We start from the raw sequence: 26286 nt of genomic DNA, 5'->3' as shown, positions 1-26286 counted from the left end.
GGCCTGGGACAACTCATAAAGTCCCATGGCTTCCAATACCACCTATATGCCGACGACACCCAGATCTACCTCTCTGGCCCAGATGCCACATCTCTGCTGTCCAAAATCCCGAAATGTCTATCTGCTATATCCTCCTTCTTCTCCTCTCGCTTCCTAAAGCTCAATGTGGCCAAAACTGAACTAATCATCTTTCCTCCGTCTCACCTACACTCTCCACCTGATCTATCTATTACAATAAATAACACCACGCTCTCGCCAGTACCCAAAGTTCGCTGCCTCGGAGTGACCTTTGACTCTGCCTTATCCTTCATACCACACATCCAATCCCTCACCACCTCTTGCCGTCTTCAACTCAAAAATATTTCCAGAATCCGCCCTTTCCTCAATTTGCAATCTACTAAAATGCTAGTGCATGCCCTCATAATCTCCCGCCTCGACTACTGTAACATCCTCCTCTGTGGCCTCCCTGCCAACACGCTTGCCCCTCTCCAGTCCATCCTTAACTCTGCTGCCCGACTTATCCACCTCTCTCCTCAATACCACCCCGCTTCTCCTCTCTGCATGTCCCTCCACTGGCTTCCAATCTTCCACCGTATCCAATTCAAACTTCTAACACTGACCTACAAAGCTGTGCATAATCTTTCCCCTCCGTACATCTCCGAACTACTCTCCCACTACACTCCAACACGTCACCTCCGGTCCTCCCAAGATCTCCTCCTCTCCTCCTCTCTCATTCGCTCCTCACACAACCGACTCCAAGACTTCTCCCGAGCATCCTCAGTCTCCTGGAACTCGCTGCCTAAACACATCAGACTATCCCCTACCCTTGCAAACTTCAAATGGAACCTGAAAACGCACCTGTTCAGAAATGCCTACAATCTACAATGAACTCGCTGCCGCCCGACCACCGTGCGGAGCTGCCGCCCGACCACCGTGCGGAGCTGCCGCCCGACCACCGTGCGGAGCTGCCGCCCGACCACCGTGCGGAGCTGCCGCCCGACCACCGTGCGGAGCTGCCGCCCGACCACCGTGCGGAGCTGCCGCCCGACCACCGTGCGGAGCTGCCGCCCGACCACCGTGCGGAGCTGCCGCCCGACCACCGTGCGGAGCTGCCGCCCGACCACCGTGCGGAGCTGCCGCCTGACCTACACCCCACCTATTGTCTCCTCCCCATAATCCTATAGAATGTAAGCCCGCAAGGGTAGGGCCCTCTTCCCTCTGTACTAGTCTGTCTACTGTAACTTGTATACGTATTTTGTATGTAACCCCCCCTCTCATGTACAGCACCATGGAATTAATGGTGCTCTATAAATAAATAATAATAATAAAAATAATAATAATAATTGAAAAAACCTGCTCTGAGGCTTTTTTGTGCCTCAGATATAAGCAGCATAGAAAGCCTGTGCCTTAGCACCCCTGCTTTCCTGCTGCTGATGTGTCGCCATCTAAGAGGGCATATAGCCAAAAATAGCGACCTATGCAGTGTAAGCATAAAATACAAATGGACAACTGCGGTATTTAGTGCGGTCAGCACTTCAGGTGCCGCTTACCGCCCGCCTATAAGCGGGTGTGTGGTCGCCCCAGTCCTGTGCCTGGTTGCCCAGAGTCCGTTCTCTCAGCTCGGCCTGCAGGAATGGCTGCCGGCGTCCTTCTCCAGCTCGTGTGAGTAGGGGCGGGCCGTGGGCGTGCCCCAAGTCAGAGCGGGAAACCGGCGTCCCACAGTGTCCAGTGAGAGGGCTGGAGCATGTAAATAAGGCTCCAGCCCTCGGCGCTGCCGATTGTACAGCGTCTCTCCCCTACCCTGATTGACAGGGTGGGGGCGGGAACGAAGCGGAGCTAGGCCGCAAAAGCCGGGGACTGGATTTATAAGCGCCGCCGCCGTAAAAGCGCGGTCGGCGCTAAGTCCCCGGCGCACTACAAGTCCCAGCCGCGCCGCCGCTCCCGGAGCGTCCGGCGCGGTAGTTCCCAATACATAAAGTCACTCAGCTAGGCTGCAGTGACTGTAACCCTTTACTGTCCCCGGCGCACTAGCACTCCCAGCAAGTCTGGAGTGTGCTGTGCCTGTGTGTACGGGGACACAGAGTACCTGAATGGTGCAGGGCCATGTCCCTGAACGGTACCCAGCTCCGTATCCAGCAGGTTCAATGGGTCTGTGGATGGAGCCCGGCCTCAGGGCTTTGGGGCCGGTAAGATCCCACTTCCTCAGAGCCCCTCAGGGGGATGGGGAAGGAAAACAGCATGTGGGCTCCAGCCTCCGTACCAGCAATAGGTACCTCAACCTTACAAACCACAAGTGGGGTGAGAAGGGAGCATGCTGGGGGCCCTATATGGGCCCTCTTTTCTTCCATCCGATATAGTCAGCAGCTACTGCTGACTAAACAGTGGAGCTATTGCATGGATGTGTGCCTCCTTCGCACAAAGCTTGAAAACTGGTGAGCCAGTGATCCCACTGGGGGTGTATAGCCAGAAGGGGAGGGGCCTTACACTTTTTAGTGTAATGCTTTGTGTGGCCTCCGGAGGCAGTAGCTATACACCCAATCGTCTGGGTCTCCCAATGGAGCGCCGAAGAAAGGGAAAACGGTCATCAGAACCACGCTTTGGGAAGCGTTTGTCAGGACAGGCCCTAGGCTTGGTCACAGCGGCCTGAAAACTGGAGTGGTTAAAGAACACACTCTTTGTCCTCTTAGGCAAGGTAAACTGGTGCTTTTCTGCCAGAGAGGGTTGCTCCTCTGATACTGGCGGATTGAGGTCCAGTACAGAATTAATGGACGCAATCAAATCACTAACATCTGAGTCACTTTCGGACAGATCAATGGGGCACATGGAGGTAGCCTCCGAGGCCCCAGTAAAGGCATCCTCCTCGTCCCGCGAGTCAGCTTCTGAAACAGAGCCGCGGGACGAGGAAGGGGAGGGAGCCCTACGTCTCCTCTTAGGAGGACGGGGTCTGGGACCAGATGAAGAATCCTCTGTGAGCTCCGCTGAAAGAGCCCTAGCAGCAGTCACCCTGTGAAGGGGGCTGATGCATGTTCAGCAAAGTCCGGGACAGCTGTCCCATGGAGTCGGCAAAAGACTGGGAGATTGACCTAGAGAAGGATTCTACCCAAGCCGGGGGTTCAGCCACAGGAGCCGGAGCAGCCGGAGAAACCACTGTTGGTGCGATTCCAGGCTGAGGCATTGTCAGGTTAGAGCAGGCATCACAATGTGGATATGTGCTCGGTTCAGGCAGCACGAGCTTACATGCAGTGCATACTGAATATAGCTTTGGAGCCTTGCTCCTCGTGTGAGACATGCTGCTGAAGTGGGGGCTCTGCCAGAGTGACCCCCAGAGAGTATATACAGAGGCCCACAACCAGAGGTTGTGGCTTACCAGACCGCTGGAGCGGTGTGTGCCCTCCAGATCCCGAAGCCCGGACCCCCAAGCACCTCAGCAGGGATGCTGCAGCCAGTGCTGATCGCAGAGAAAACGCTGATAAAATGGAGCCGGAGCGAGGAGAGGGGGCGGGACCAACCCTGAGAGCGGGATCTGGAGGGCCAAAGAGACTTACAGGGGAGGAGACATGTACCCAGTGAGGAGTGTCCCTCCCCTGTGCAGAACGGCCGGTGGGCGGAGCCGCAATGTCCCTCTGCATGAATGACATGCGAGGGCAGTGAAACCGAAAGTAGGCCTCCGGTGAAGCCGAGGCCTAAATTTGAGCGGTGCGGCCGGCGCGCAGGCACCATCGGCACGGTTCTCAGGCGACAGCCAGAGAACCGGCCGGAAATGTCAGAAAACTCACTCAGCACACTCTCCCAACATAATAAAGTACAGGGACCCCCAGAATATAAACGTCTCAGGTACTTAGCTTGCTGAGACGCAGGGTTCCAAGTCCCTGGGGATGAGTGCTCCGTCCAGCAGGATCCTGAAGGGCTGCGGATGGAGACCGGTCTCCTGCAAAGCATGGAGAACCGTGCTGGCTCCCACTTCAAGCCAGAGCCCGAGGGATGGTGAAGGAGCGCGGCATGTAAGGCTCCAGCCTTGGAATCAACCTTAACAGCACCGCCGTGGCGTGAGAAGGGACATGCCGGGGGTCCAGACTTGGACCCGCTTTTCTTCAAACTCTTTCCAAAAATGAAAAATCAGATGAGAATGCATGTGTGGATGTATGCCTCCTGAACACAAAGCAATGAACTGGCTAGATCTGGTTCTCCAGGGGGTGTATAGGCTCAGAGGGAGGAGCTACACTTTTTGGTGTAGTACTTTGTGTGTCCTCCGGAGGCATACCCCAATGTCTGGGTCTCCCATAGGAACGATAAAGAAAATGAGAACACAACGGGTCACGGAAAATGGTGCAAAAAGTGTGCTACTTTTTTCGGACAAAAAACGGATTTCTGTGTACTCACCGTAAAATCGTTTTCTCTTAGCCATCATTGGGGGACACAGGACCATGGGTGTTATGCTGCCTATCCATAGGAGGAGACTAAGTAGATGCAAAAGCATAGCTCCTCCTCTGCAGTATACACCCCCTGGCTGGGCCAGGCAAGCTCAGTTTTAGTACACAAGGAGTAGGAGAAAAAAACAGTAAAAACTTACCTCAACAGAGGAACATGAGAAAAAAAGAGTCATAACCAAATAAGGTACTGAGAGAACCAAGGCCCAACAGGGCAACAGGGTGGGTGCTGTGTCCCCTAATGATGGCTAAGAGAAAACGATTTTACGGTGAGTACACAAAAATCCGTTTTTCCTCTGACGCCTCATTGGGGGACACAGGACCATGGGACGTCCTAAAGCAGTCCATGGGTGGGAAACATAAAAGAAGACAACACAACCCAAGGACTAGGAACCAGTCCCAGACAGTCTGGAGCGCCTACTGAGAGAGGTGCTCTACTGCCATTTGCAGAATTTTCCTACCCAGAGTTGCCTCAGTTGAAACCTGGGTATGGACTCTGTAATGCTTTGAAAACGTATGTAGGCTAGACCAGGTTGCAGCCTTACACGCATGTTCCACTGAAGCCTGATGCCGAATGGCCCACGAAGCTCCAACTGCTCGTGTGGAATGAGCCTGCAGCCCACTAGGAATGGGCTTGAGTTGCAAGCGGTAGACTTCCTGGATCACAGAGCGAATCCAGCGAGCCAGCGTCGCCTTTGAAGCTGCCTGTCCCTTCTTAGGCCCCTCAGGAATGACGAACAAAGAGTCCGTTTTCCTAAAGGGGGCTGTCCTGGATATGTAATATCTGAGAGCTCTGACGAGGTCTAACGAATGCAGAGACCTTTCCACCCTATGAACCGGGTGTGGACAAAAGGAAGGCAGGACAATGTCCTAGTTCAAATGAAACAGGGTAAGAACCTTTGGAAGGAAATCCGGAAGGGGGCGCAGAACCACCTTTTCCTGGTGAAAGATCAAAAAAGGCTCGCGACAAGCGAGTGCTGCCAGCTCCGAAACCCGTCTGATGGACATAATTGCCACTAAGAATGTTACCTTCCAGGACAGAAGAGCAAGGGAGGATTCCTTGAGGGGTTCAAAGGGAGACCTCTGGAGACCGTCCAGAACGAGGTTGAGGTCCCATGGTTCCAGCGGCCGTTTGTACGGGGGAACTAGATGGGAAACGCCCTGGAGGAAGGTCTTGACTTGCAGTTTTTGAGCCAGGCGGCATTGGTAGAAGATTGAGAGCGCTGAGACCTGCCCTTTAAGGGAACTGAGAGCCAACCCCGCTTGCCAGCCAAACTGTAGAAAGTCGAGAATTCTGGGGATGGCCAGAGGCATAGGCTGGACATTAGTTTCCCTGCACCATGAAAGGAAGATTTTCCACGTACGGTGGTAAATGCGGGATGAAGCAGGCTTTCGGGCGCTGATCATGGTGGCAATAACCGCGGGGGAGAATCCCGCTCTTGTTAATACCCAGGTCTCAATGGCCATGCCGTCAGCTTCAGGGCTCTGGAGTTCTGATGGGAAATGGGCCCTTGGGTCAGCAAGTCTGGGATGTCTGGAAGGCGCCATGGTGCGCCTGTGAGCATTTGTACTAATTCGGCGTACCAGGCGCGCCTGGGCCAGTCCGGTGCTATCAGTATCACCGGGACTCCCTCTGCCTTGATCTTCCTGATTACCCGCGGCAGAAGGGGTAGAGGTGGAAATATGTAAGGCAGGCGGAAGTAGTGCCAGGAGCAGACTAGAGCATCCGCGCCGATGGACTGCGGGTCGCGTGACCTGGCTATGAACGCAGGTACCTTTGCATTCAACCTTGAGGCCATTAGGTCCACGTCTGGTGTGCCCCAGCGAGTGCAGATGTGTAGAAACACATCTGGGTGGAGAGACCATTCTCCGGCAGCCAGGCCTTGGCGACTCAGAAAGTCTGCTGCCCAGTTCTCTACCCCCGGTATGTGTACCACTGATATCACTGATCCCGTCGATTCGGCCCAGCTGAGGATCTTGTGGGCTCGAGATAAGCCGCTTTGCTGCGGGTGCCCCCCTGCCGCTTGATATAGGCTACAGCTGTCGCATTGTCCGATTGGACTCGAATCTGACGACCCGCTAGCAGAGGGCAGAACGCTCTGAGTGCGAGGAAGATCGCGCGGAGTTCCAGGATGTTGATGGGAAGGAAAGACTCCTGGGGCGTCCAACGTCCTTGAGCAGTGTGGTGCCGGTACACTGCTCCCCAGCCTAGGAGGCTGGAGTCCGTGGTCAGGACCAGCCAGTTCACTGGGAGAAAAGATCTCCCCTTCGATAGGGATGAGGACCGAAGCCACCAGCGGAGTGCGTACCTGACTGAAGGCGTCAGGTGAAGATGTCTGTCCAGGGAGAAGGGGCTCTTGTCCCAGGCCGCTAGAAGGGATAGCTGCAGTGGGCGGAGGTGCAGTTGAGTAAAGGGCACTGCTTCCATAGCCGCCACCATCCTGCCGAGCACTTTCATGCTGAATCGAATGGAGTGAGACGGAGGACGTAGAAGGCAGCGTACCGCTCGTTGAAGAGCGAACGCCTTGTCCTGAGGGAGAAGGACCAAGCCCCGACGGGTGTCCAGGGACATGCCCAGGAAGGTGATGGATCGTGATGGGATCGGGGATGATTTGTCCAGATTCACTAGCCACCCTAAGCGGGATAGGGTGTCCACAGTGATCTGTACGCTGGTTGAGCAGTCGCGGAAGGAGGGGGCCTTGATGAGGAGGTCGTCCAAGTAAGGGAGAACGACTACTCCCCTGGCGTGAAGGACGCTCATGGCGGCCGCCATGACTTTGGTGAAGACCCTTGGTGCGGTGGCAAGGCCGAGAGCTACGAATTGAAAGTGGGAGTCCTGAATTGCGAAGCGGAGGAACTTTTGGTGATCTGGGGCGATGAGTAGGTGCAGGTACGCGTCCTTGATGTCTATGGAGGCGAGGAATTCCCCTTCGACCATGGATGCAATAATGGACCTTAGGGACTCCATTCTGAATCTCCGTACGTGCACATGTTTGTTTAGGTGTTTGAGGTCCAGGATGGGTCCAACTGACCCATCCTTTTTGGGGACCACAAAGAGGTTGGAATAAAACCTCCCGAACTTCTCGTCGTCTGGGACAGGTATTATCACTCCTGCTGTTTGGAGCGAGTGGATTGCTGAGAAAAAAGCTTTGCGTTGTTTTCGAGTCTTTGGGGGGTTTGAGAGAGAGAACCGACTCGGGGGTCGGGTCCGAAATTCTAAGTGGTAACCGGAAGACACAAGGTCTCGCACCCATTTGTCGTCTGAGGCGGCAGCCCAGATGTGTTGAAAGAACCGCAGTCGACCTCCTACAATGAGTGTGTCTTCCGGGGCGCCCAAGGAGTCATGAGGGGGGAAAACGTTGTGGGCGAGTCTCCCTAGTCCTGGACTGCTTCAGTCTAGGCTGCCATGACGAAGTGGGTTTCGGGGAGAGCTGAGAAGGTCGGTCCCTGCGTAGTCCGCGGCTGGTGGCGGGGACAGCACGGGATGTCGACCAACCAAATGAGTTCCGAAAGGAGCGGAACGAGGACTGTGGACGTCTGGTGAAGGACGTCCTGGACTTCAGCTGGGAGGGAGGTACTCTTTCCTCCCGTGGCGTCAGAAATGAGCTTGTCCAGACGTTCGCCAAACAATCGGTCTGGAAAAAAGGGAAGGCCCGTGAGAGACTTCTTGGAGGCAGAGTCCGCTCGCCATTATGGGAGCCAGAGAGCTCTACGGATGGCTATGGTATTTGAGGCGGCAAACGCTGCGCAGGTAGCAGCGTCCATGGAGGCCTGGATGAGGTACTCCGCCGCAGTGGCAATTTGAGCTGTTACCTCTGTGAAGGTATGAGTGAACTGGGATTCCTCAAGCGAAGTGTTAAGGGATTCTGCCCAGACCGAGATCGCCTTTGCGACCCACACAGAGGCAAAGGAGGGCGAGAGGGAGGAACCCGCAGCCTCAAAAGCAGAGCGGGCGAGGTGCTCCACCTGTCTGTCTGTCAGGTCCTTGATGGAAGAACCATCGGGTAAAGACAGGAGAGTCTTTGTGGTAAGGCGGGAGACCGGGGGGTCGACCGACGGCGGATCGGCCCAGCCCTTAGGGGCAGGTGAGGCAAAAGGGTACCGGGACACAATGAGTTTTTGGTTACCGAAGCGCCTGTCAGGCTTCTCCCTTTGCTTTGTGAGGATATCCTGAAACTCTGGGTGATCAGCGAAAACCTTTTGGGGTTTCCTTGCCCTCTTAAAGGAGATTGCATGGTCAGTGTAGTGGATGGGGGATCCTCCACATGCAGAGTTTGGTTGATTGCTGCTATAATGGAGTCTATTGCAGTTTGATCATCTGGGGAGGCTGAAACCAAGGAATCCTCTTGGTATAAACAGCATTCTCCCTCCTCCAGCTCATCAGAAGCCGTGGAGCATGTGGGAGAGCCTGCCCTGTGTGCTCCCGAGGGAGAGCCCGCTGGAGACACCCGGCCGTGTACTCTTTTCCTGATCCCTGCAACCGGTGAAGCATGTGCCCGGATTACCTCAGAAGGATCCTCCATAGGGGTATCCTCAGGCTGCGTTCCGTCCAGGGACCCAGAAGGGTGTGGAGGACGACATTGCATAGCCAGAACCAGGTTCTGTGACAGATTTTTCATGGATTGGGACAGAAACTGTGCCCATTCCAGTGGGCTGGGGGCCCTAGGCTCTGGGCTGCCGGTTACGGCGGTGGTGGCAGGGGGATCTTGGGGGGCTATAGGGGCACAGGACTCACAGAGAGAAGAGGTGTGTTTACGTGGTAGCTCAGCGTGGCAGGCAGTGCAGGATGAATAATAGACTATGTGGGCCTTAGTATTCTTAGTCCCCTTAGATTTCTGCATGTTCCTAATAGGAGTATGCCAGGAGGGGGAGCAATGCTCAGCAGAGCTACAATTGAAGCAAGCACCTCACCAGAATCAGCCGATGGCCCTGTCCTTAGGAAGGATTAAGCGCTATGAAGATCTTCGCACGCTTTCCTGGGGGGGCGGGGCTTAGCACTAAAAGAGCGGGAAGATGAGTCAGTGTGCCGCCCCCCCCCTGCTGTGGGTAGTAGAAAAAAAAAAAAAAAATACGGTGGGAAGGGAGCTTCTGAGTTTTCCTCCCTCTCCCTACAGTCAGCACACAGCTTGTCATCCGTGGTTATCAGCCGGCTTTTCTGCTAGAGCAAATAAACAGAGCAGATAATAAACAGCGTGAGTCCCTGAGCCCTGGGCCCTCCCCCCTGCCACCGGGAAATTATCTGCAAGACTTTCTGCAAACGGCAGAACTTCCCCCTCCTCCAGCCAGCAAGCTAGAGAAAGTTAACACTGTGTGTGCAGGATCCTTGCTCCTTGCACATAATAAATACTGTAAATGTCCTGGGAGCCTTCCCTGCAGCATCTTTTCTCCCTTTGTCTGGGAAACCAGTCAGGGGGGATCTCACCTTAAAACACTGCTTTCCAGGCAGTGAAAATAGCAGAGTCAGCTTGCTGTGTCGGTGTCATATTCAACTCAGAGCCTGCAGAGAGGGGCTGAGGAATTGGGCTATAGGGGCACAGGCCTCTACCCTGGGCTTTGGAAAATCGGTGTCTGTGGAACCCGTCGTCCAGCCCAGGATCCAGCGTCGCAGGCGGGAATACGTGTAGGCAACACTTCACGTTCCCGCCTGTTGATGGTAGTGGGAGATCGGTCCCAAAAGGAAACCGTCGCCCTCAAAAAATAACAAACCTTGAAAGGAAGTTCCTCCTATAGACACTAAGCTAAAACTGAGCTTGCCTGGCCCGGCCAGGGGGTGTATACTGCAGAGGAGGAGCTATGCTTTTGCATCTACTTAGTGTCCTCCTATGGATAGGCAGCATAACACCCATGGTCCTGTGTCCCCCAATGAGGCGTCAGAGAAATTCTGAATTTTTTTAATCCCTTAGATAACGGTAAACCTATACATGTTTGGTGTCTACATACTTGTACTGACCTGAAGCATCACACCCACACATCAGTTTTACCATATAGGGAACAGAGTGAATAAAAGATCCCAAAAACTAACATGCAATCACACCTTTTTTTTAGCAATCTTTTGCACACTTGGAATTTTTTTGCCGTTTCCAGTACACTATATGGTAAAACGTATGGTTTCATTTAAAAGTACAACTTGTCCCGCAAAATCAAGCCCTCATATGGCAAAATTGACGGAAAATTAAAAAAGTTACAGCTTTCACAAGAAGGGGAAAAAAACAAAACAAAAAACGGAAAAATCGCCTGGGGGGAAGGGGTTAAAGGGTTACTCCCAAAATACAGCAGTTATTCCCTTAGTTTTGCTGATCACTGCTCTTCTAATGGCTAGGATCGCCTCATTTACAGATTGGAGTTCTGCAGTCTCGAGAATGGGACTCTGCATGCAGCTTCGTCTTGACAGCTATGCCCCTTCTGCTCCATTTATTGTCAAGATTTTTTTTCATGTACAATGAATGGAGCGAAGGCCGAGGATGCGTAACTCACCTATGTTCAAGACACAGTTGCATAGCCCCATTCTCACAGTTCCAAAGAACTTGATCACTGTGCTGAAACTGTAAGATGCTGCATTTTTTTTTTACAGTGTCAATAACTGCTCATGTGAACTTAGGCGGGCTTTACACGCTGCGACATCGCTAGCAATTGCTAGCGATGTCGAGAGCGATAGCACCCACCCCCGTCGTACGGCCAATATGTGGTGATCGCTGTCGTAGCGAACATTATCGCTACGGCAGCGTCACACGCACATACCTGCTCTGCGACGTCACTGTGACCGGCGAACCGCCTCCTTTCTAAGGGGGCGGTTCGTTCAGCGTCACAGCAGCGTCACTGAACCTCCGCCCAATAGAAAAGGAAGGGTGGAGATGAGCGTCCGGATCATGCCGCCCACCTCCTTCCTTCCGACTTTTCCGGTGGACGCAGGTAAGGAGATGTTCGTCGTTCCAGCGGCGTCACACATAGCGATGTGTGCTGCCGCAGTAACGACAAACATCATTGTACCTGTCGCTGCAGCGATATTATGGAAATGAACGATGTGTCAACGAACAACGATTTTGCACGTTTTTGCGCTCGTTGATCGTCGCTCATTTGTGTTACAAGCTGCGATGTCGCTACCGGTGCCGGATGTGCGTCACTTACGACGTGACTCCGACGCTATATCGGCAGCGATGTCGCAGCGTGTAAAGTCCCCCTTAGTCTAGTGCAGAGTGTGGAGAATGACTAATGGAAAACATATCTACTTCACTAAGCTAACACGAATATTATTATTTTATGGTTATGACAACCGACATTTCTCACCTGAATGTTTCTTGGCCACTTGTGGTTTATTTGAAAGTTCTTTAATCTGAAACAAGAAAAAGATCATATGGACCTGGAAACCACCGCAATACTCCATTCTGGCTGGAGCTATGCACAACTGCTGGCATTGCCACCGCAATACTCCATTCTGGCTGGAGCTATTCACTATTGCTGGCATTGCGACCACAATACTCCATTCTGGCTGGAGTTATGCACTACTCCTGGCATTGCCACCACAATACTCCATTCTGGCTGGAGTTATGCACTACTCCTGGCATTGCCACCGCAATACTCCCTTCTGGCTGGTGCTGTCGACTACTGCTCACGTTGCTCTTCTTTACTCAAAAGTGGATATAGAAAATATATTTATATTGTGAACAGTCCAGCCATTGTCATAAATAATTGCTTTTCTATGGAGTAACACATTTATACGGCCCAACAGCAAAATGAGATTGTACTGCACCTGCTAATGAGAGGAAATTGTGTGGCATGATTAGCAATAATTAAAGGTATTGATAATAACGCCATATACCAGAGAACCCACATATATGGAAGCTAAAAGCAAAAAACTAAAAAAAAAAGTCCTTGCACCCGGCTATACTAACACTAATGGTTTACATATTAGTCTACATACCGAATCCTCCAATGTAAAATCTGATATTGCATTAGCTACAGATGAGATCTGGATAAGGTTTGGCTCCAGTCCAGATTAACTCTTTCACGCAAGCCCTGGCGGGATTTTTTTTTTACTGCGCAGACCTGATACATACCTGCTCTTTTTGGCATTTAATGAATTCATTTTGCTCCTGAAGTTTTTGCCCGAGTTCGTCCAGGCGTTTCTTGTAGAAATCATTTGCAGTCTTTTGGTCTTCATTCAATGATAATCTCAGCTTCTCAATTTTTGACAGGAGCTAAAAATAATGGAGTGAGCGTGTAAAGACTCTGCTTCTGCTATGTGCTGGGCCAGTTAAAACAAATTATTCACAACACATTTTTTTTCCCACTGAGAATCAATAGCGGACATCTACCACTCTAAATACCAAGAGGGTGTCATACACACAATTGTATCAGGAGCAAACATACCACTGCTGCAGTCGGAACTGGTGAGCTGTGGAGGGGGCAACTTCTACCATCTTATACTGTTAAGGGGGCCATGAATTTACAGTGATGCAATCCAAATTATGCATCTACCTTAACCCAGTCTGCATCCAAATCATATGAGTCATATCTTCTACCTCGATCAGTGTACTACTTCTTACTGGTCCAGTGTGGATGAATAGCATGCTAATGAAAAAGGACTCCTATATCTGCAAAAATGACACCTATATTTGCATCTAGCAGACATCATAAGACTCACCAGACAGTCTGGGACTTTCATGTGACAAGCGAATCATGCTGACATGGCTTAATATAAATGAGGAAACATGTATACAGTATACATAGATCAAAGAATAAGCTCTTTACAGTTTAGCCAATAGGAGACATGTTACGTATTCTTGGCTCCTATTCACCTGGTTTCTTTAAATATATGAACTTCCACAATAAAGCCAGTCATATTTTCTATGCAAATCCGTGTACATTTCTCTGGTCTGAATGAAATTGAATATGAAAGAATAGTACGCATGCTACTAACAAATGACTCATATGATTTGGATGCAGATGGGATTAAGGTGTAGATGTAAAACTTTGATTACATCACTGTAAATTCATGGCCCCCTTAACACTACCATCTTTGAAAGATGCATAAAGAGGTGCATTATTAGACTGCAAAGGATCCATATACTGTTCTTACTTGCGCAGTGGCCCTCTTCTCAAAATCAAGGCATACTGATGCCATTTTATGGGCTATGCTAGAAGCAATGCTAAGTAGAGGTTACTCACATCTATTGGATTCAGAGTTGGGTGCTGCAATTTCTATTATCTGCGCCCAGGTCCCTCTGGTCCATTGCACAGTGGGTTGCCGTGGCAATAGGACATCACTCTCCTGGGTCATATAGCCTGCTCAAACAGCCGGACGCCACCTGAGTATTCAGGTAGTATGTCTCCTCCACTACCTCGTGTTTGGAAGATTATTTGCCTCAATTCTCCTACTGTTACTCTCCTGCAAAACACTGCTATTCCAGCATTCCTATACCAAGCTCCGCTGTACAACTCTGCTATACTGTGATTCCAGCACTACTTCATGAAGCTCCACTGTAGAATTCGGCCACTTTATGGGTGTAGCACTGCTTTCACGGGTTCCAGTGTAAAAATTTGCTATACTGTGTTTACAGCACTGTTATATCAAGCCCTGTTGTGCCAGCTCTGCTGCACCAGTTCCTCATCGCTTAGTGAACACTGCTATATCACTGTGACAGCTCTGTTGAATTGAGCCTTAGTTGCAAACTTTGTTCTACTATATTTATTCATATACATACATCAACTCTGCTACATCACTGTTCCAGCTCTGCCGCGATTGTTTCCATTCACGTACTCCGCTTTTCATTCTTCCCAACTCTCCAATTAGATCGCTTGCTGCACCAGCTCCCTCTGTCCGTGCTGCATTAGAGCTGATTATTGACCATTGGCTTCCACCTCTCTTGGTGAGAAGTAACGGTAGGTACCATATGACAGCACCCAGTTTATGGGCTCATTCTTCTGTAGAAGCAGTATGCACCACACAGAGCAACTACAGTTTAACATGACTATCTCTTTGCACACAGCGATATAGCTACCCAATAAGTAAAGACTTACTCTAAAACATGGCCATTGACATTAAATAAACTGTCAGCTTTTTGTCAGATCCCAAGATATTGAAACCATAGTGTGAGGAAGGACATAAGTGCAAAGTTTCCATCATACTATAGTTTTGTAGAAAATGAGCAATACCTCACTAAATGCCCATGATCCACATCCAACCTCACCTTAACCCCTTCACGGGTGATATCCTGTTTTGCTTTTTTTTTTTTTGCTCCCCTTCCTCCAAGAGCCGTACCTTTTTTATTTTTCTGTCATTTTGCCATGAGGGCTTGATTTTTGCGGGATGAGTTCTACTTTTAAATGAAACCATAAGTTTTACCATATAGTGGAAAACGACTAAAAAATTCCAAGTGTAAAAAAAGTGTAAAAAAAGTGTGATTGCCTGATTGTTTAGGAGATATTTTATTCAGTGTTCTCTATATGGTAAAACTGATGTGTAGGTGTGATGCCTCAGGTCAGTAAGAGTTTGTAGACACCAAACATGTATAGGTTTACTTTTATCTAAGGGGTTAAAAAAAAAATCAGAAGTTTGTCCCAAAAAAATGGCGCACTTTTTGCGCCATTTTCTGTGATCCGTAGCGTTTTAATTTTTCAAGATCTATGGCTCAGTGATGGCTTATTTATTGCGTCTTGCAATGACGTTTTTAACTGTACCATTTTTGCGCCGACGCTAAGTTTTGATCGCCTGTTATTGTATTTTGCCCAAAATCTGCAGCAACCAAAAACAGTAATTTTGGCGTTTGGAATTTTTTGCTGCTACACTGTTTACCGATCAGATTAATTGATTTTAAATTTTGATAGATCGGGCATTTCTGAACGCGGCGATACCAAATATAAGTATATTTTTATTTTTTTTAACCCTTTAATTTTCAAAGGGGTGAATGGGGGGGGTGATTTGAACTTTTAGGTTTTTACTTTTTTTAGTTTTGGAAAACTTTTTTTTTTATTTTACTAGTCCCCTAAGGGACTATAACAATCAGCTGTCTGATCACTCATTTTTTCTTCACAACTGCACAAAAGCAGCTCTCCTCTCACACACGGCCCTCTGCTAGCTGTAAGAGGAACTGACTCATGATAGCTACAGAAGTCATCACAGGAGTCTGTGCTACCATGGCAACCATCGGATCCACGTGATCACATCACGTGACTTCCGATGGAGCCGGGTAAGTAAATACTTAATGGGGCCCATTGTTACATCGCACTGTGACATTTTCACAGCGCGATCTAAGGGGTTAACAGGCGCGAGTGGGTATAGAATCCACTTGTGCCTGATAGCCGTACATGTTAGCTGATCAAATCAGCTGACATGTGCAGTCATCGCTGCCGGCGGCAGCAGGCAGGCATTAAACTGTCACGATCCATGACATACCCAGTACGTCATGTCTCATAAAGAGGATAAGAATTGTGTAAGTGACATTAACATTCTGATTGGATATGAATTTGTAATTGTAACTAGAAACGCTCAGGTTTCTGTACTATAACATCCAAAATCTTCAAAGTGAAGTTAGAAACAAATAAGTAATCCTGCAAAAGATGGACACAAAGGAGCTCCATGCATGGCACGTCTGTCAGTAAGGCCTCATTCAGACATCTGTGATTTTTCTTATACGTAAAAAAAATAATCTTGTGGGGAAAAAGGAAGCCGAACGCATATATTTTGGAACTGCCCAATCATTGATAATTTGTGGTTGGACACACAATGCCTTATATTAAAAATTACTAATCTAAATATCCGTTCACTCCCCAGCTAATTCTGCTCTCAATAGGTCTTGAAGACATTCCAAACAAATTTAGATATATCATATTTTACTAACCATAAAAAAGAGAATTTTGTTTACTTACCGTAAATTCTTTTTCTTATAGTTCCGACATGGGAGACCCAGACCATGGGTGTATAGCTTCTGCCTCCGGAGGACACACAAAGTACTACACTAAAAAGTGTAGCTCCTCCCTCCGAGCATATACACCCCCTGGATAACCAAATCTAGCCAGTTTAGTGCAAAAGCTGAAGGAGGACATCCACCCACAAGTAGAGATAGAGCAAAACCCGGAACAACCGGAATCTCTGTCTACAACAACAGCCGGTGAAAACACACGGAACAAGAAAACTGCCAACAGGCAACAGGGAGGGTGCTGGGTCTCCCATGTCGGAACTATAAGAAAAAGAATTTACGGTAAGTAAACAAAATTCTCTTTTTCTTCATCGTTCCTTATGGGAGACCCAGACCATGGGACATCTCAAAGCAGTCCATGGGTGGGAAATAAACAGAAAACTGAGAAGTAGGCAAAACCTAACTTCACAAATGGGCGACAGCCGCCTGAAGGATGCGTCTGCCCAAGCTCGCATCTGCCGAAGCATGAGCATGCACTTGGTAGTGCTTCGAAAAGGTATGCAGACTAGACCAAGTGGCAGCCTGACAGACCTGCTGAGCCGTAGCCTGGTGCCTGAAAGCACAAGAGGCACTGACAGCTCTGGTCGAGTGCGCCTTGATCCCCGGCGGGGGAGGCACCTGAGTACACTGGTAGGCATCGGATATGGCCGACCTAATCCAACGAGCTAGGGTCGGTTTAGAAGCCGAGAGACCTGTGGTCAGCACAAAAAGAGAGGTGCACCGCCTAAGAACAGCGGTGCGAGACACATAGATCCGGAGCGCCTGCACCAGATCTAAAGTATGCAACGCTTTCTCAAAGCGATGCACAGGAGCCAGACAAAAGGAAGGCAATGAAATGTCCTGGTTAAGGTGGAAAGGAGACACCACCTTAGGGAGAAAGTCCGGAGTCGGACGGAGAACCACCTTGTCTTGATGAAAAACCAAAAAAGGTGACTGCGAAGAGAGCGCAGCCAAATCAGAGACTCTCCTGAGAGAAGTTATGGCCACCAGAAAGACGACTTTCTGTGAAAGTCGAAACAAAGAAACCTCCCTAAGAGGCTCAAAGGGGGGTTTCTGTAAGGCTGTGAGGACCAGATTAAGGTCCCAGGGATCCAAAGGCCGCCGGTAAGGTGGAATGATGTGAGATGCGCCCTGCATGAAGGTGCGCACCTGGGCCAGTCGGGCGATGTGCCGCTGGAACAACACTGACAGAGCCGAGACCTGTCCCTTAAGGAAATTGAGGGATAGTCCTAGCTGCAGACCGGACTGTAGAAAGGACAGGATTGTCGGCAAGGAAAAAGGCCAAGGGGCATGCCCGGAAGAACGACACCAGGACAGGAAAATTCTCCAAGTCCTGTGGTAAATCTTGGCCGAGGAAGACTTCCGAGCCTGAGTCATAGTGGAGATGACTTCGGGAGGAATGCCGGAAGCCGTCAGGATCCAGGACTCAAGAGCCACGCCGTCAATCTGAGAGCTGCAGAATTCTGGCGGAAAAACGGACCTTGTGAGGGAAGGTCTGGGCGGTCTGGGAGATGCCACGGCACCTCTACGGACAGACGGAGCAGGTCTGGGTACCAAGCTCGCCTGGGCCAGTCTGGAGCAATGAGTATGACCCGACGGCCCTCCATTCTGATCTTGCGCAGGACTCTGGGCAAGAGAGCTAGAGGGGGAAACACGTAAGACAGACGGAACTGGGACCAATCCTGAACCAGCGCGTCCGCTGCAAAGGCCTGAGGATCGTGGGAGCGAGCCACGTAAACCGGGACCTTGTTGTTGTGCCGGGATGCCATTAGATCCACTTCCGGAGTGCCCCACTTGCGGCAGACCGACCGGAACACTGCCGGATGCAGAGCCCACTCGCCGCTGTCCACGGTTTGACGGCTGAGATAATCTGCCTCCGAGTTTTCTACGCCTGGGATGTGGACTGCGGATATGGTGGACTTGGAGTCCTCCGTCCACTGAAGGATGCGTTGAACCTCCAACATTGCCAGGCGGCTGCGAGTCCCGCCCTGGTGATTGATGTAGGCAACTGCTGTCGCGTTGTCTGACTGGACTTGAATGTGCTTGCCCGCCAACAGGTGGTGAAAGGCTACGAGAGCTAGAAGCACAGCTCTGATTTCCACCACACTGATCGAGAGGGCTGGTTCGGACAGAGTCCAAGTGCCCTGTGCTCGGTGGTGGAGAAATACTGCTCCCCAGCCGGATAGACTGGCATCCGTGGTGAGAATCACCCAGGACGGGATCAGGAAGGAGCGTCCCTGAGACAGAGAGAGGGGCCGAAGCCACCACTGAAGAGAGCTCCTGGTCTGTGGCGACAGAGCCACCAACCTGTGCAAGGAAGAAGTCCGATTGTCCCAACAGCGGAGAATGTCCAGCTGCAGAGGACGCAGATGGAACTGGGCAAAGGGAACCGCTTCCATTGACGCCACCATCTGACCCAGCACCTGCATTAGGTGCCTGATGGAATGACGGCGGGGCCTCAACAGAGAGCGCAACGCCAGATGGAGGGACTGCTGTTTGACTAAGGGCAGCTTCACAAGTGCCGGCAGAGTCTCGAATTGCATCCCTAGGTACGCAAGTTTTTGGGTCGGGGTCAGAGTGGATTTGGGCAGATTGACAAGCCACCCGAATTGAACAAGAGTGGCGAGAGTGAGCGAGACACTCCACTGACAGTCTGCACTGGATGAAGCCTTGACAAGAAGGTCGTCCAGGTAAGGAATCACTGCCAACCCCTGGAGGTGCAGAACCGCAACCACTGCTGCCATGACCTTGGTAAATACTCGAGGGGCCGTGGCTAACCCGAAGGGGAGAGCCACAAATTGGAAATGTTCCTCTCCGATTGCAAAACGTAGCCAACGCTGGTGTGAAACTGCAATTGGCACATGCAGATAGGCATCTCTGATGTCGATGGATGCCAGGAAATCTCCTTGGGTCATTGAGGCAATGACTGATCGCAGAGACTCCATGCGAAAATGCCGCACCTGAACATGCTTGTTGAGAAGCTTGAGATCCAGGATGGGCCGGAAGGAACCGTCCTTTTTGGGGACTAGGAAGAGATTTGAGTAAAAACCTCTGAACCGTTCCCTGGCGGGAACCGGTACAATTACTCCGTTGGCCTGTAAGGATGCCACGGCCTGAGAGAAGGCGGCGGCCTTGGAGCAGGGGGGAGTTGACAGAAAAAATCTGTTTGGCGGGCTGGAAGAGAACTCTATCCTGTAGCCGTGGGAGATGATATCCCGCACCCACTGATCGGAGACGTGTTGAAACCACACGTCGCCAAAGTGGGAGAGTCTGCCACCGACCAAGGATGTTGCTGGCTCGGACAGATAGTCAAGAGGAGGCTGCCTTGGTGGCAGCAGCTCCTGCGGACCTTTGTGGACGCGGCTTCTTGCGCCAGGTGGGCTTCTGGTCCTTGGCTGAGTTAGTGGACGAGGCCGAGGGCTTAGAGGATAACCAGTTAGAGGAACGAAAGGAACGAAACCTCGACTGGTTGCTGCCCTGGACAGGTTTCCTGGGTTTAGTCTGTGGCAAGGAAGTACTCTTCCCGCCAGTAGCCTCCTTAATAATTTCATCCAGTTGTTCACCGAACAGCCTGGACCCAGCAAATGGGAGCCCAGCAAGGAACTTCTTTGAAGAAGCATCTGCCTTCCACTCTCGAAGCCACAAAATCCTGCGGATAGCGAGGGAATTAGCGGAGGCCACCGCAGTGCGGTGAGAAGCCTCCAGCATGGCAGACATGGCGTAGGCTGAAAAGGCTGAAGCCTGGGAAGTTAAGGCAACCAATTCAGGCATAGATTCCCTAGTGAGGGAATGCATCTCCTCTAGGGAAGCAGAGATGGCTTTGAGAGCCCACACTGCTGCAAAGGATGGGGAGAACGAGGCCCCTGCCGCCTCATAGACAGACTTGGCCAGGAGGTCAACCTGGCGGTCAGTGGGATCCTTAAGTGAGGTGCCATCAGCCACAGATACAACTGTCCGGGCTGAGAGTCTAGACACCGGAGGGTCTACCTTTGGTGAGTGAGCCCACTCCTTGACCACCTCAGGTGGAAAAGGAAAACAGTCATCAGAACCACACTTTGGGAAGCGTTTGTCAGGACAGGCTCTGGGCTTGGACACAGTGGCTTGAAAACTGGAGTGGTTAAAGAAACCACTCCTTGTTCTCTTAGGCAAGGTAAACTGGTGCTTTTCTGCCAGAGAGGGTTGCTCCTCTGATACTGGCGGATTGAGGTCCAGTACAGAATTAATGGACGCAATCAAATCACTAACATCCGCATCACCCTCGGTCAGATCAATGGGGCACATGGAGGTAGCGTCCGAGCCCCCAGTAAAGACATCCTCCACGTCCTGCGAGTCAGCTCGTGAATCGGAGCCGCGGGACGAGGAAGGAGAGGGGACCCTGCGTCTCCTCTTAGGAGGACGGGGTCTGGGAGCAGATGAAGAATCCTCTGTGAGCTCTGCAGAGCGAGCCGAAGCAGCAGAGGCGCCCTGAGAAGGGGGCTGATGCATGCTCAGCAGAGTCCGGGACAGCTGTCCCATGGAGTCGGCAAAGGACTGGGAGATAGCCTTAGAAAACGATTCTACCCAAGCCGGGGGTTCAGCCACCGGGGCCGGAGCAGCCGGAGGGACCACTGGGGAGACTCCAGGCTGAGGCACCACCATGTTAGAGCAGGCATCACAATGTGGATATGTGCTCTGTTCAGGCAGTACGAGCTTACATGCAGTGCATATTGAGTACAGCCTTGCAGCCTTGCTCCTAGTGTGAGACATGCTGCTGAGGTGGAGGCTCTGCAGTAAAGAACACACTCTTTCAGAATGACCCCCATAGAGTGTATAAGAAAGTCCACAACCAGAGGTTGTGGCTTACCAGACCGTTTTGTGTGCCCTCCGGATCCCACAGCTCGGACCCCCAGACAGGTTGCAGAGATGCAGCAGCCAGCGCCGATCAGTGTGAGAACGCTGATAAAATGGCGCCGGAGGGAGGAGGGGGGGCGGGGCCTAGTCCAAGAGCGGGAACCGGAGGGCCAAGGAGATATACAGGGGAGGGAAACATCTCCTCAGAGAGGAGTGTCCTCCCCTGTGCTGAACGGCCGGTGGGCGGCGCCGCACTGTCCCTCTGCATGACTGACATGCAGGGGCAGTGAAAACGAAAGTAGGCCGCAGCCGAAGCCGGGGCCTAAATTTTACAATGCGGCCGGCGAGCAGGCACCCTCGGCGCGGTTCTCAGGTGAAAACGAGAGAACCGGCCGGAAATGTCACCAAAGTAACCTGACACACTCTCCCCAACAATAAAGATGCAAAGGACCCCCTGCAATAACGTCTCAAATACTTAGCTTGTGAGACGCAGGGCCAGGTCCCTGAGGGATGAGTGCTCCGTCCGGCAGGGTCCTGAAAGGGCTGCGGATGGAGACCGGTCTCCTGCAAAGCAGTGAGAACCGTGCTGGCTCCCACTTCAAGCCAGAGCCCGAGGGATGGTGAAGGAGCGCGGCATGTAAGGCTCCAGCCTTGAAATCAACCTTAACAACACCGCCGACACAGTGGGGTGAGAAGGGACATGCCGGGGGTCCAGCTTGGACCCGCTTTTCTTCAAACTCTTTAAAATCAAAAATCAGATGAGAATGCATGTGTGGATGTGTGCCTCCTGAACACAAAGCATTGAACTGGCTAGATTTGGTTATCCAGGGGGTGTATATGCTCGGAGGGAGGAGCTACACTTTTTAGTGTAGTACTTTGTGTGTCCTCCGGAGGCAGAAGCTATATACCCATGGTCTGGGTCTCCCATAAGGAACGATGAAGAAACATCTTATAGCGTCAAGATGGAAACAGGTGTTTCCCCCCCAAAATAGAGAACCTTGTGGAGAGAGTTTCCCTCCACAATACATTCGAATATAATTTGGCTCTAAGAGAGAAGAACTACGAAAAAATTACAACCAAAAATGGCTCCCTTGGATCAAAACCTTCACACACAACTTGTATATTAATGACTCCATTGACTAGGACTAAACTCTCTTTATGCCATTATATATCCAGCTATGATGTACTTATATATAATAATTGTAAAAATAGATTAACGAACTGTTAACAAAAGGAAAAAGCTCTGATCTTGCCATGTAAGTTGCTTCCTTTATTTATTTACCCCCTTATATTTTTCCTTCTGTATCCCCAGACTTTTTTAGTTCATACCCTACCCAACATTTGAAAATCAATAAAAAACATTTAAATGAAAAAACAAAAACAAAACTGATTGTTTTTATCTTTACCATTAATGTTTCGTCAATGCTTTTCTAGTAGGCAAAAAGAGGATTTTTTTGCCTGGCTATAAAATTACTTTCTCATAGCCTTCATTGTGGAGCTCAGGAAACCATGGGGTGTACGCTGATGCCACCAGGAGGCAATCACCATGAATTACAAGCTAAGGAAAAACATTGGATTCTCCAAAGCAGCCTATATTCACCTATTGGTAACCAAGTTATTCAGTTAGTGAAAAAAAGTACAAATATTTTTTGAATAATAAAAACACATGTGCCAAATGAGGCAACAGAAACAAAAGAAGGGAATTTTGTTTACTTACCGTAAATTCCTTTTCTTCTAGCTCCTATTGGGAGACCCAGACAATTGGGGTGTATAGCTTCTGCCTCCGGAGGCCACACAAAGTATTACACTTTAAAAAGTGTAACCCCTCCCCTCTGCCTATACACCCTCCCGTGCATCACGGGCTCCTCAGTTTTGGTGCAAAAGCAGGAAGGAGGAAACTTATAAATTGGTCTAAGGTAAATTCAATCCGAAGGATGTTCGGAGAACTGAAACTATAAACCAAAGGAACAATTCAACATGAACAACATGTGTACACAACAGAACAACAGCCCGAAGGGAACAGGGGCGGGTGCTGGGTCTCCCAATAGGAGCTAGAAGAAAAGGAATTTACGGTAAGTAAACAAAATTCCCTTCTTCTTTGTCGCTCCATTGGGAGACCCAGACAATTGGGACGTCCAAAAGCAGTCCCTGGGTGGGTAAAAGAATACCTCGATAAAAAGAGCCGAAAACGGCCCCCTCTTACAGGTGGGCAACCGCCGCCTGAAGGACTCGCCTACCTAGGCTGGCATCTGCCGAAGCATAGGTATGCACCTGATAGTGTTTCGTGAAAGTGTGCAGACTAGACCAGGTAGCTGCCTGACACACCTGCTGAGCCGTAGCCTGGTGCCGCAATACCCAGGACGCACCCACGGCTCTGGTAGAATGGGCTTTCAGCCCTGAAGGAACCGGAAGCCCAGAAGAACGGTAGGCTTCAAGAATCGGTTCCTTGATCCACCGAGCCAAGGTTGACTTGGACGCCTGCGACCCTTTACGCTGGCCAGCGACAAGGACAAAGAGTGCATCTGAACGGCGCAGGGGCGCCGTGCGAGACATGTAGAGCCGGAGTGCTCTCACTAGATCTAACAAGTGCAAATCCTTTTCACATTGGTGAACTGGATGAGGGCAAAATGAAGGTAAGGAAATATCCTGATTGAGATGAAACGGGGATACCACCTTAGGGAGGAATTCCGGGACCGGACGCAGAACCACCTTATCCTGGTGAAAAACCAGGAAGGGGGCTTTGCATGACAACGCTGCTAGCTCCGACACTCTACGGAGCGATGTAACCGCCACTAGAAAAGCCACCTTCTGCGAAAGACGTGATAGAGTGACATCCCGCAGCGGCTCGAAAGGTGGTTTCTGAAGAGCCCTTAGCACTCTGATAAGATCCCAAGGTTCCAGCGGCCGCTTGTAAGGTGGGACTATGTGGCAAACTCCCTGCAGGAACGTGCGGACCTGCGGAAGTCTGGCTAGACGCTTTTGAAAAAACACGGAAAGCGCCGATACTTGTCCCTTGAGAGAGCCGAGAGACAAACCCTTGTCCATTCCGGATTGAAGGAAGGAAAGAAAGGTGGGTAAGGCAAATGGCCAGGGGGTAAAACCCTTATCAGAGCACCAGGATAAGAAGATCCTCCAAGCCCTGTGATAGATCTTGGCGGACGTTTGAATGTGTGCCTCCTTCAACACAAAGCACAAAACTGAGGAGCCCGTGATGCACGGGAGGGTGTATAGGCAGAGGGGAGGGGTTACACTTTTTAAAGTGTAATACTTTGTGTGGCCTCCGGAGGCAGAAGCTATACACCCCAATTGTCTGGGTCTCCCAATGGAGCGACAAAGAAAGGTGGGTGTTGTGTCCCCCATTGGAGGACACAGGAAGTGAGGAGACATCCCAAAGCATTCTCTACGCTGGGAAATATGTATATATGTGATAGGCAAATTCCCTAGGAGGTAACGTCCACCTTGTAGTACCTTTCTACCCAGACTTGCATCCGCCGAGGTGCAAATGTGAACACTGTAAAATTTTCAGAAACTGTGGAGAACCAAGTAGCAGCCTTACAAAACTGCAAGTTCAATACCTGATAGCGGACTGCCCGAGTAAAAAAGAGAATTTTGTTTACTTACCGTAAATTCTTTTTCTTATAGTTCCGTCATGGGAGACCCAGACCATGGGTGTATAGCTACTGCCCCCGGAGGACACACAAAGTTACTACACTCAAAACGTGTAGCTCCTCCCTCCTAGCATATACACCCCCTGCTAGCCAGTTCTAGCCAGTTTAGTGCAAAAGCTGAAGGAGGACATCCACCCACAAGAAGAGAGAGTAAAATCCGGAAGAGCCGGAACCTCTGTCTACAACAATAACAGCCGGTGAAGACACACGGAACAAGAAACCTGCCAACAGGCAATAGGGAGGGTGCTGGGTCTCCCATGACGGAACTATAAGAAAAAGAATTTACGGTAAGTAAACAAAATTCTCTTTTTCTTTATCGTTCCTATGGGAGACCCAGACCATGGGACGTTCAAAAGCAGTCCATGGGTGGGAATAAACAGACAACTGAGAAGCAGGCAAACCTAACTTCACAAATGGGCGACAGATGCCGGAAAGATGCGTCTGCCCAAGCCCGCGTCTGCCAAAGCATGAGCATGCCTTGGGTAGTGCTTCGAAAAAGTATGCAGACTAATTCGAGCTGCAGTCTGACAGACCTACTGAGCCGTAACCTGGTGCCTGAAAACCCAAAAAGGCGCCGACAGGTCTGATCAAATGTGCTCTGATCCCCGGCGGGGAAGGCACTTGAGTACACTTGTAGGTCTCCGAAATGGCCGACCTAAGCCAACGAACCAGGGTCGGCTTAGATGCCGAGAGACCGCAACGCTGACTAGCAGTCAGCACCAGAGAGAGGTGCACCGCCTAATAACGGCGGTGCGAGACACATAGATCCGGAGCGCCCGCACCAGATCCAGGATATGCAACGCTTCCTCAAGCGATGAACAGGAGCCGGACAAAAGGAAGGCAGGAAAATTGCCCCGGATAAGGTGGAAGCAGTAACCACCTTAGGGAAAAAAGTCCGGAGTCGGAGACCACCTTGTCTTGATGCAAAGACCAAAAAAAAAGGGGGTGACTCCGAGAGAGTGCAGCCAGAACTCTCTGGCGGGAAAATATAGCCACTAGAAAGACTACTTTCTGTGAAAGATGAAACAAAGAAACCTCCCCAAGAGGCGCAAAGGGAGGGAACCGGGAGGACCGGATTAAGGTCCCAGGGCTCCATAGGCCGCCGGAAAGGCGGAATGATGTGAGATGCGCCCTTAAAGGAGCGCACCGGAGCCAGCCGGACGATACGCCGCTGGCACATACTGACAGAGCCGAGACCTGTCCCTTAATGAGGGATTGTCCTAGCTGTAGACCGGACTGTGGAAGGGACAGGAGGGTCGGCAAGGCCAAAAAGGTCAAAGGACACTTTGGAGCTCGAGTCATAGCGGAGATGACTTCAGGAAGGATACCAGAAGTCGCCAAGATCCGGGACTCAAGAGCTACGCCGTCAATCTGAGAATCCAGAATTCTGACGGAAAAAACGGACCTTTTGAGAAAAGGTCTGGACGGTCCGGAAGATGCCATGGC

At 50.7% G+C, this 26286-nt stretch overlaps 1 protein-coding gene across 4 annotated transcripts in view; it reads right to left on the bottom strand.

The window, feature by feature from the left end:
• DZIP1 (DAZ interacting zinc finger protein 1) overlaps positions 1 to 26286 on the bottom strand; it is a 169441-nt gene that overhangs the window by 90313 nt on the left and 52842 nt on the right. For all 4 annotated transcript variants that reach the window (XM_075336751.1, XM_075336752.1, XM_075336753.1 and 1 more), the window contains exons 8-9: positions 12482 to 12622; positions 11712 to 11757 (exon numbers count right to left, since the gene is read on the bottom strand). In XM_075336751.1, the coding sequence (XP_075192866.1) occupies positions 11712 to 11757; positions 12482 to 12622 (187 nt within the window). The remainder of the gene's footprint in view (positions 1 to 11711; positions 11758 to 12481; positions 12623 to 26286) is intronic.

This window comes from Anomaloglossus baeobatrachus, chromosome 2 (assembly GCF_048569485.1).
Source record: "Anomaloglossus baeobatrachus isolate aAnoBae1 chromosome 2, aAnoBae1.hap1, whole genome shotgun sequence".
NCBI lineage: Eukaryota > Metazoa > Chordata > Amphibia > Anura > Aromobatidae > Anomaloglossus > Anomaloglossus baeobatrachus.
Note: the sequence above shows the minus strand (reverse complement) of the source record. Positions and strands in the feature narration are given on the sequence as shown.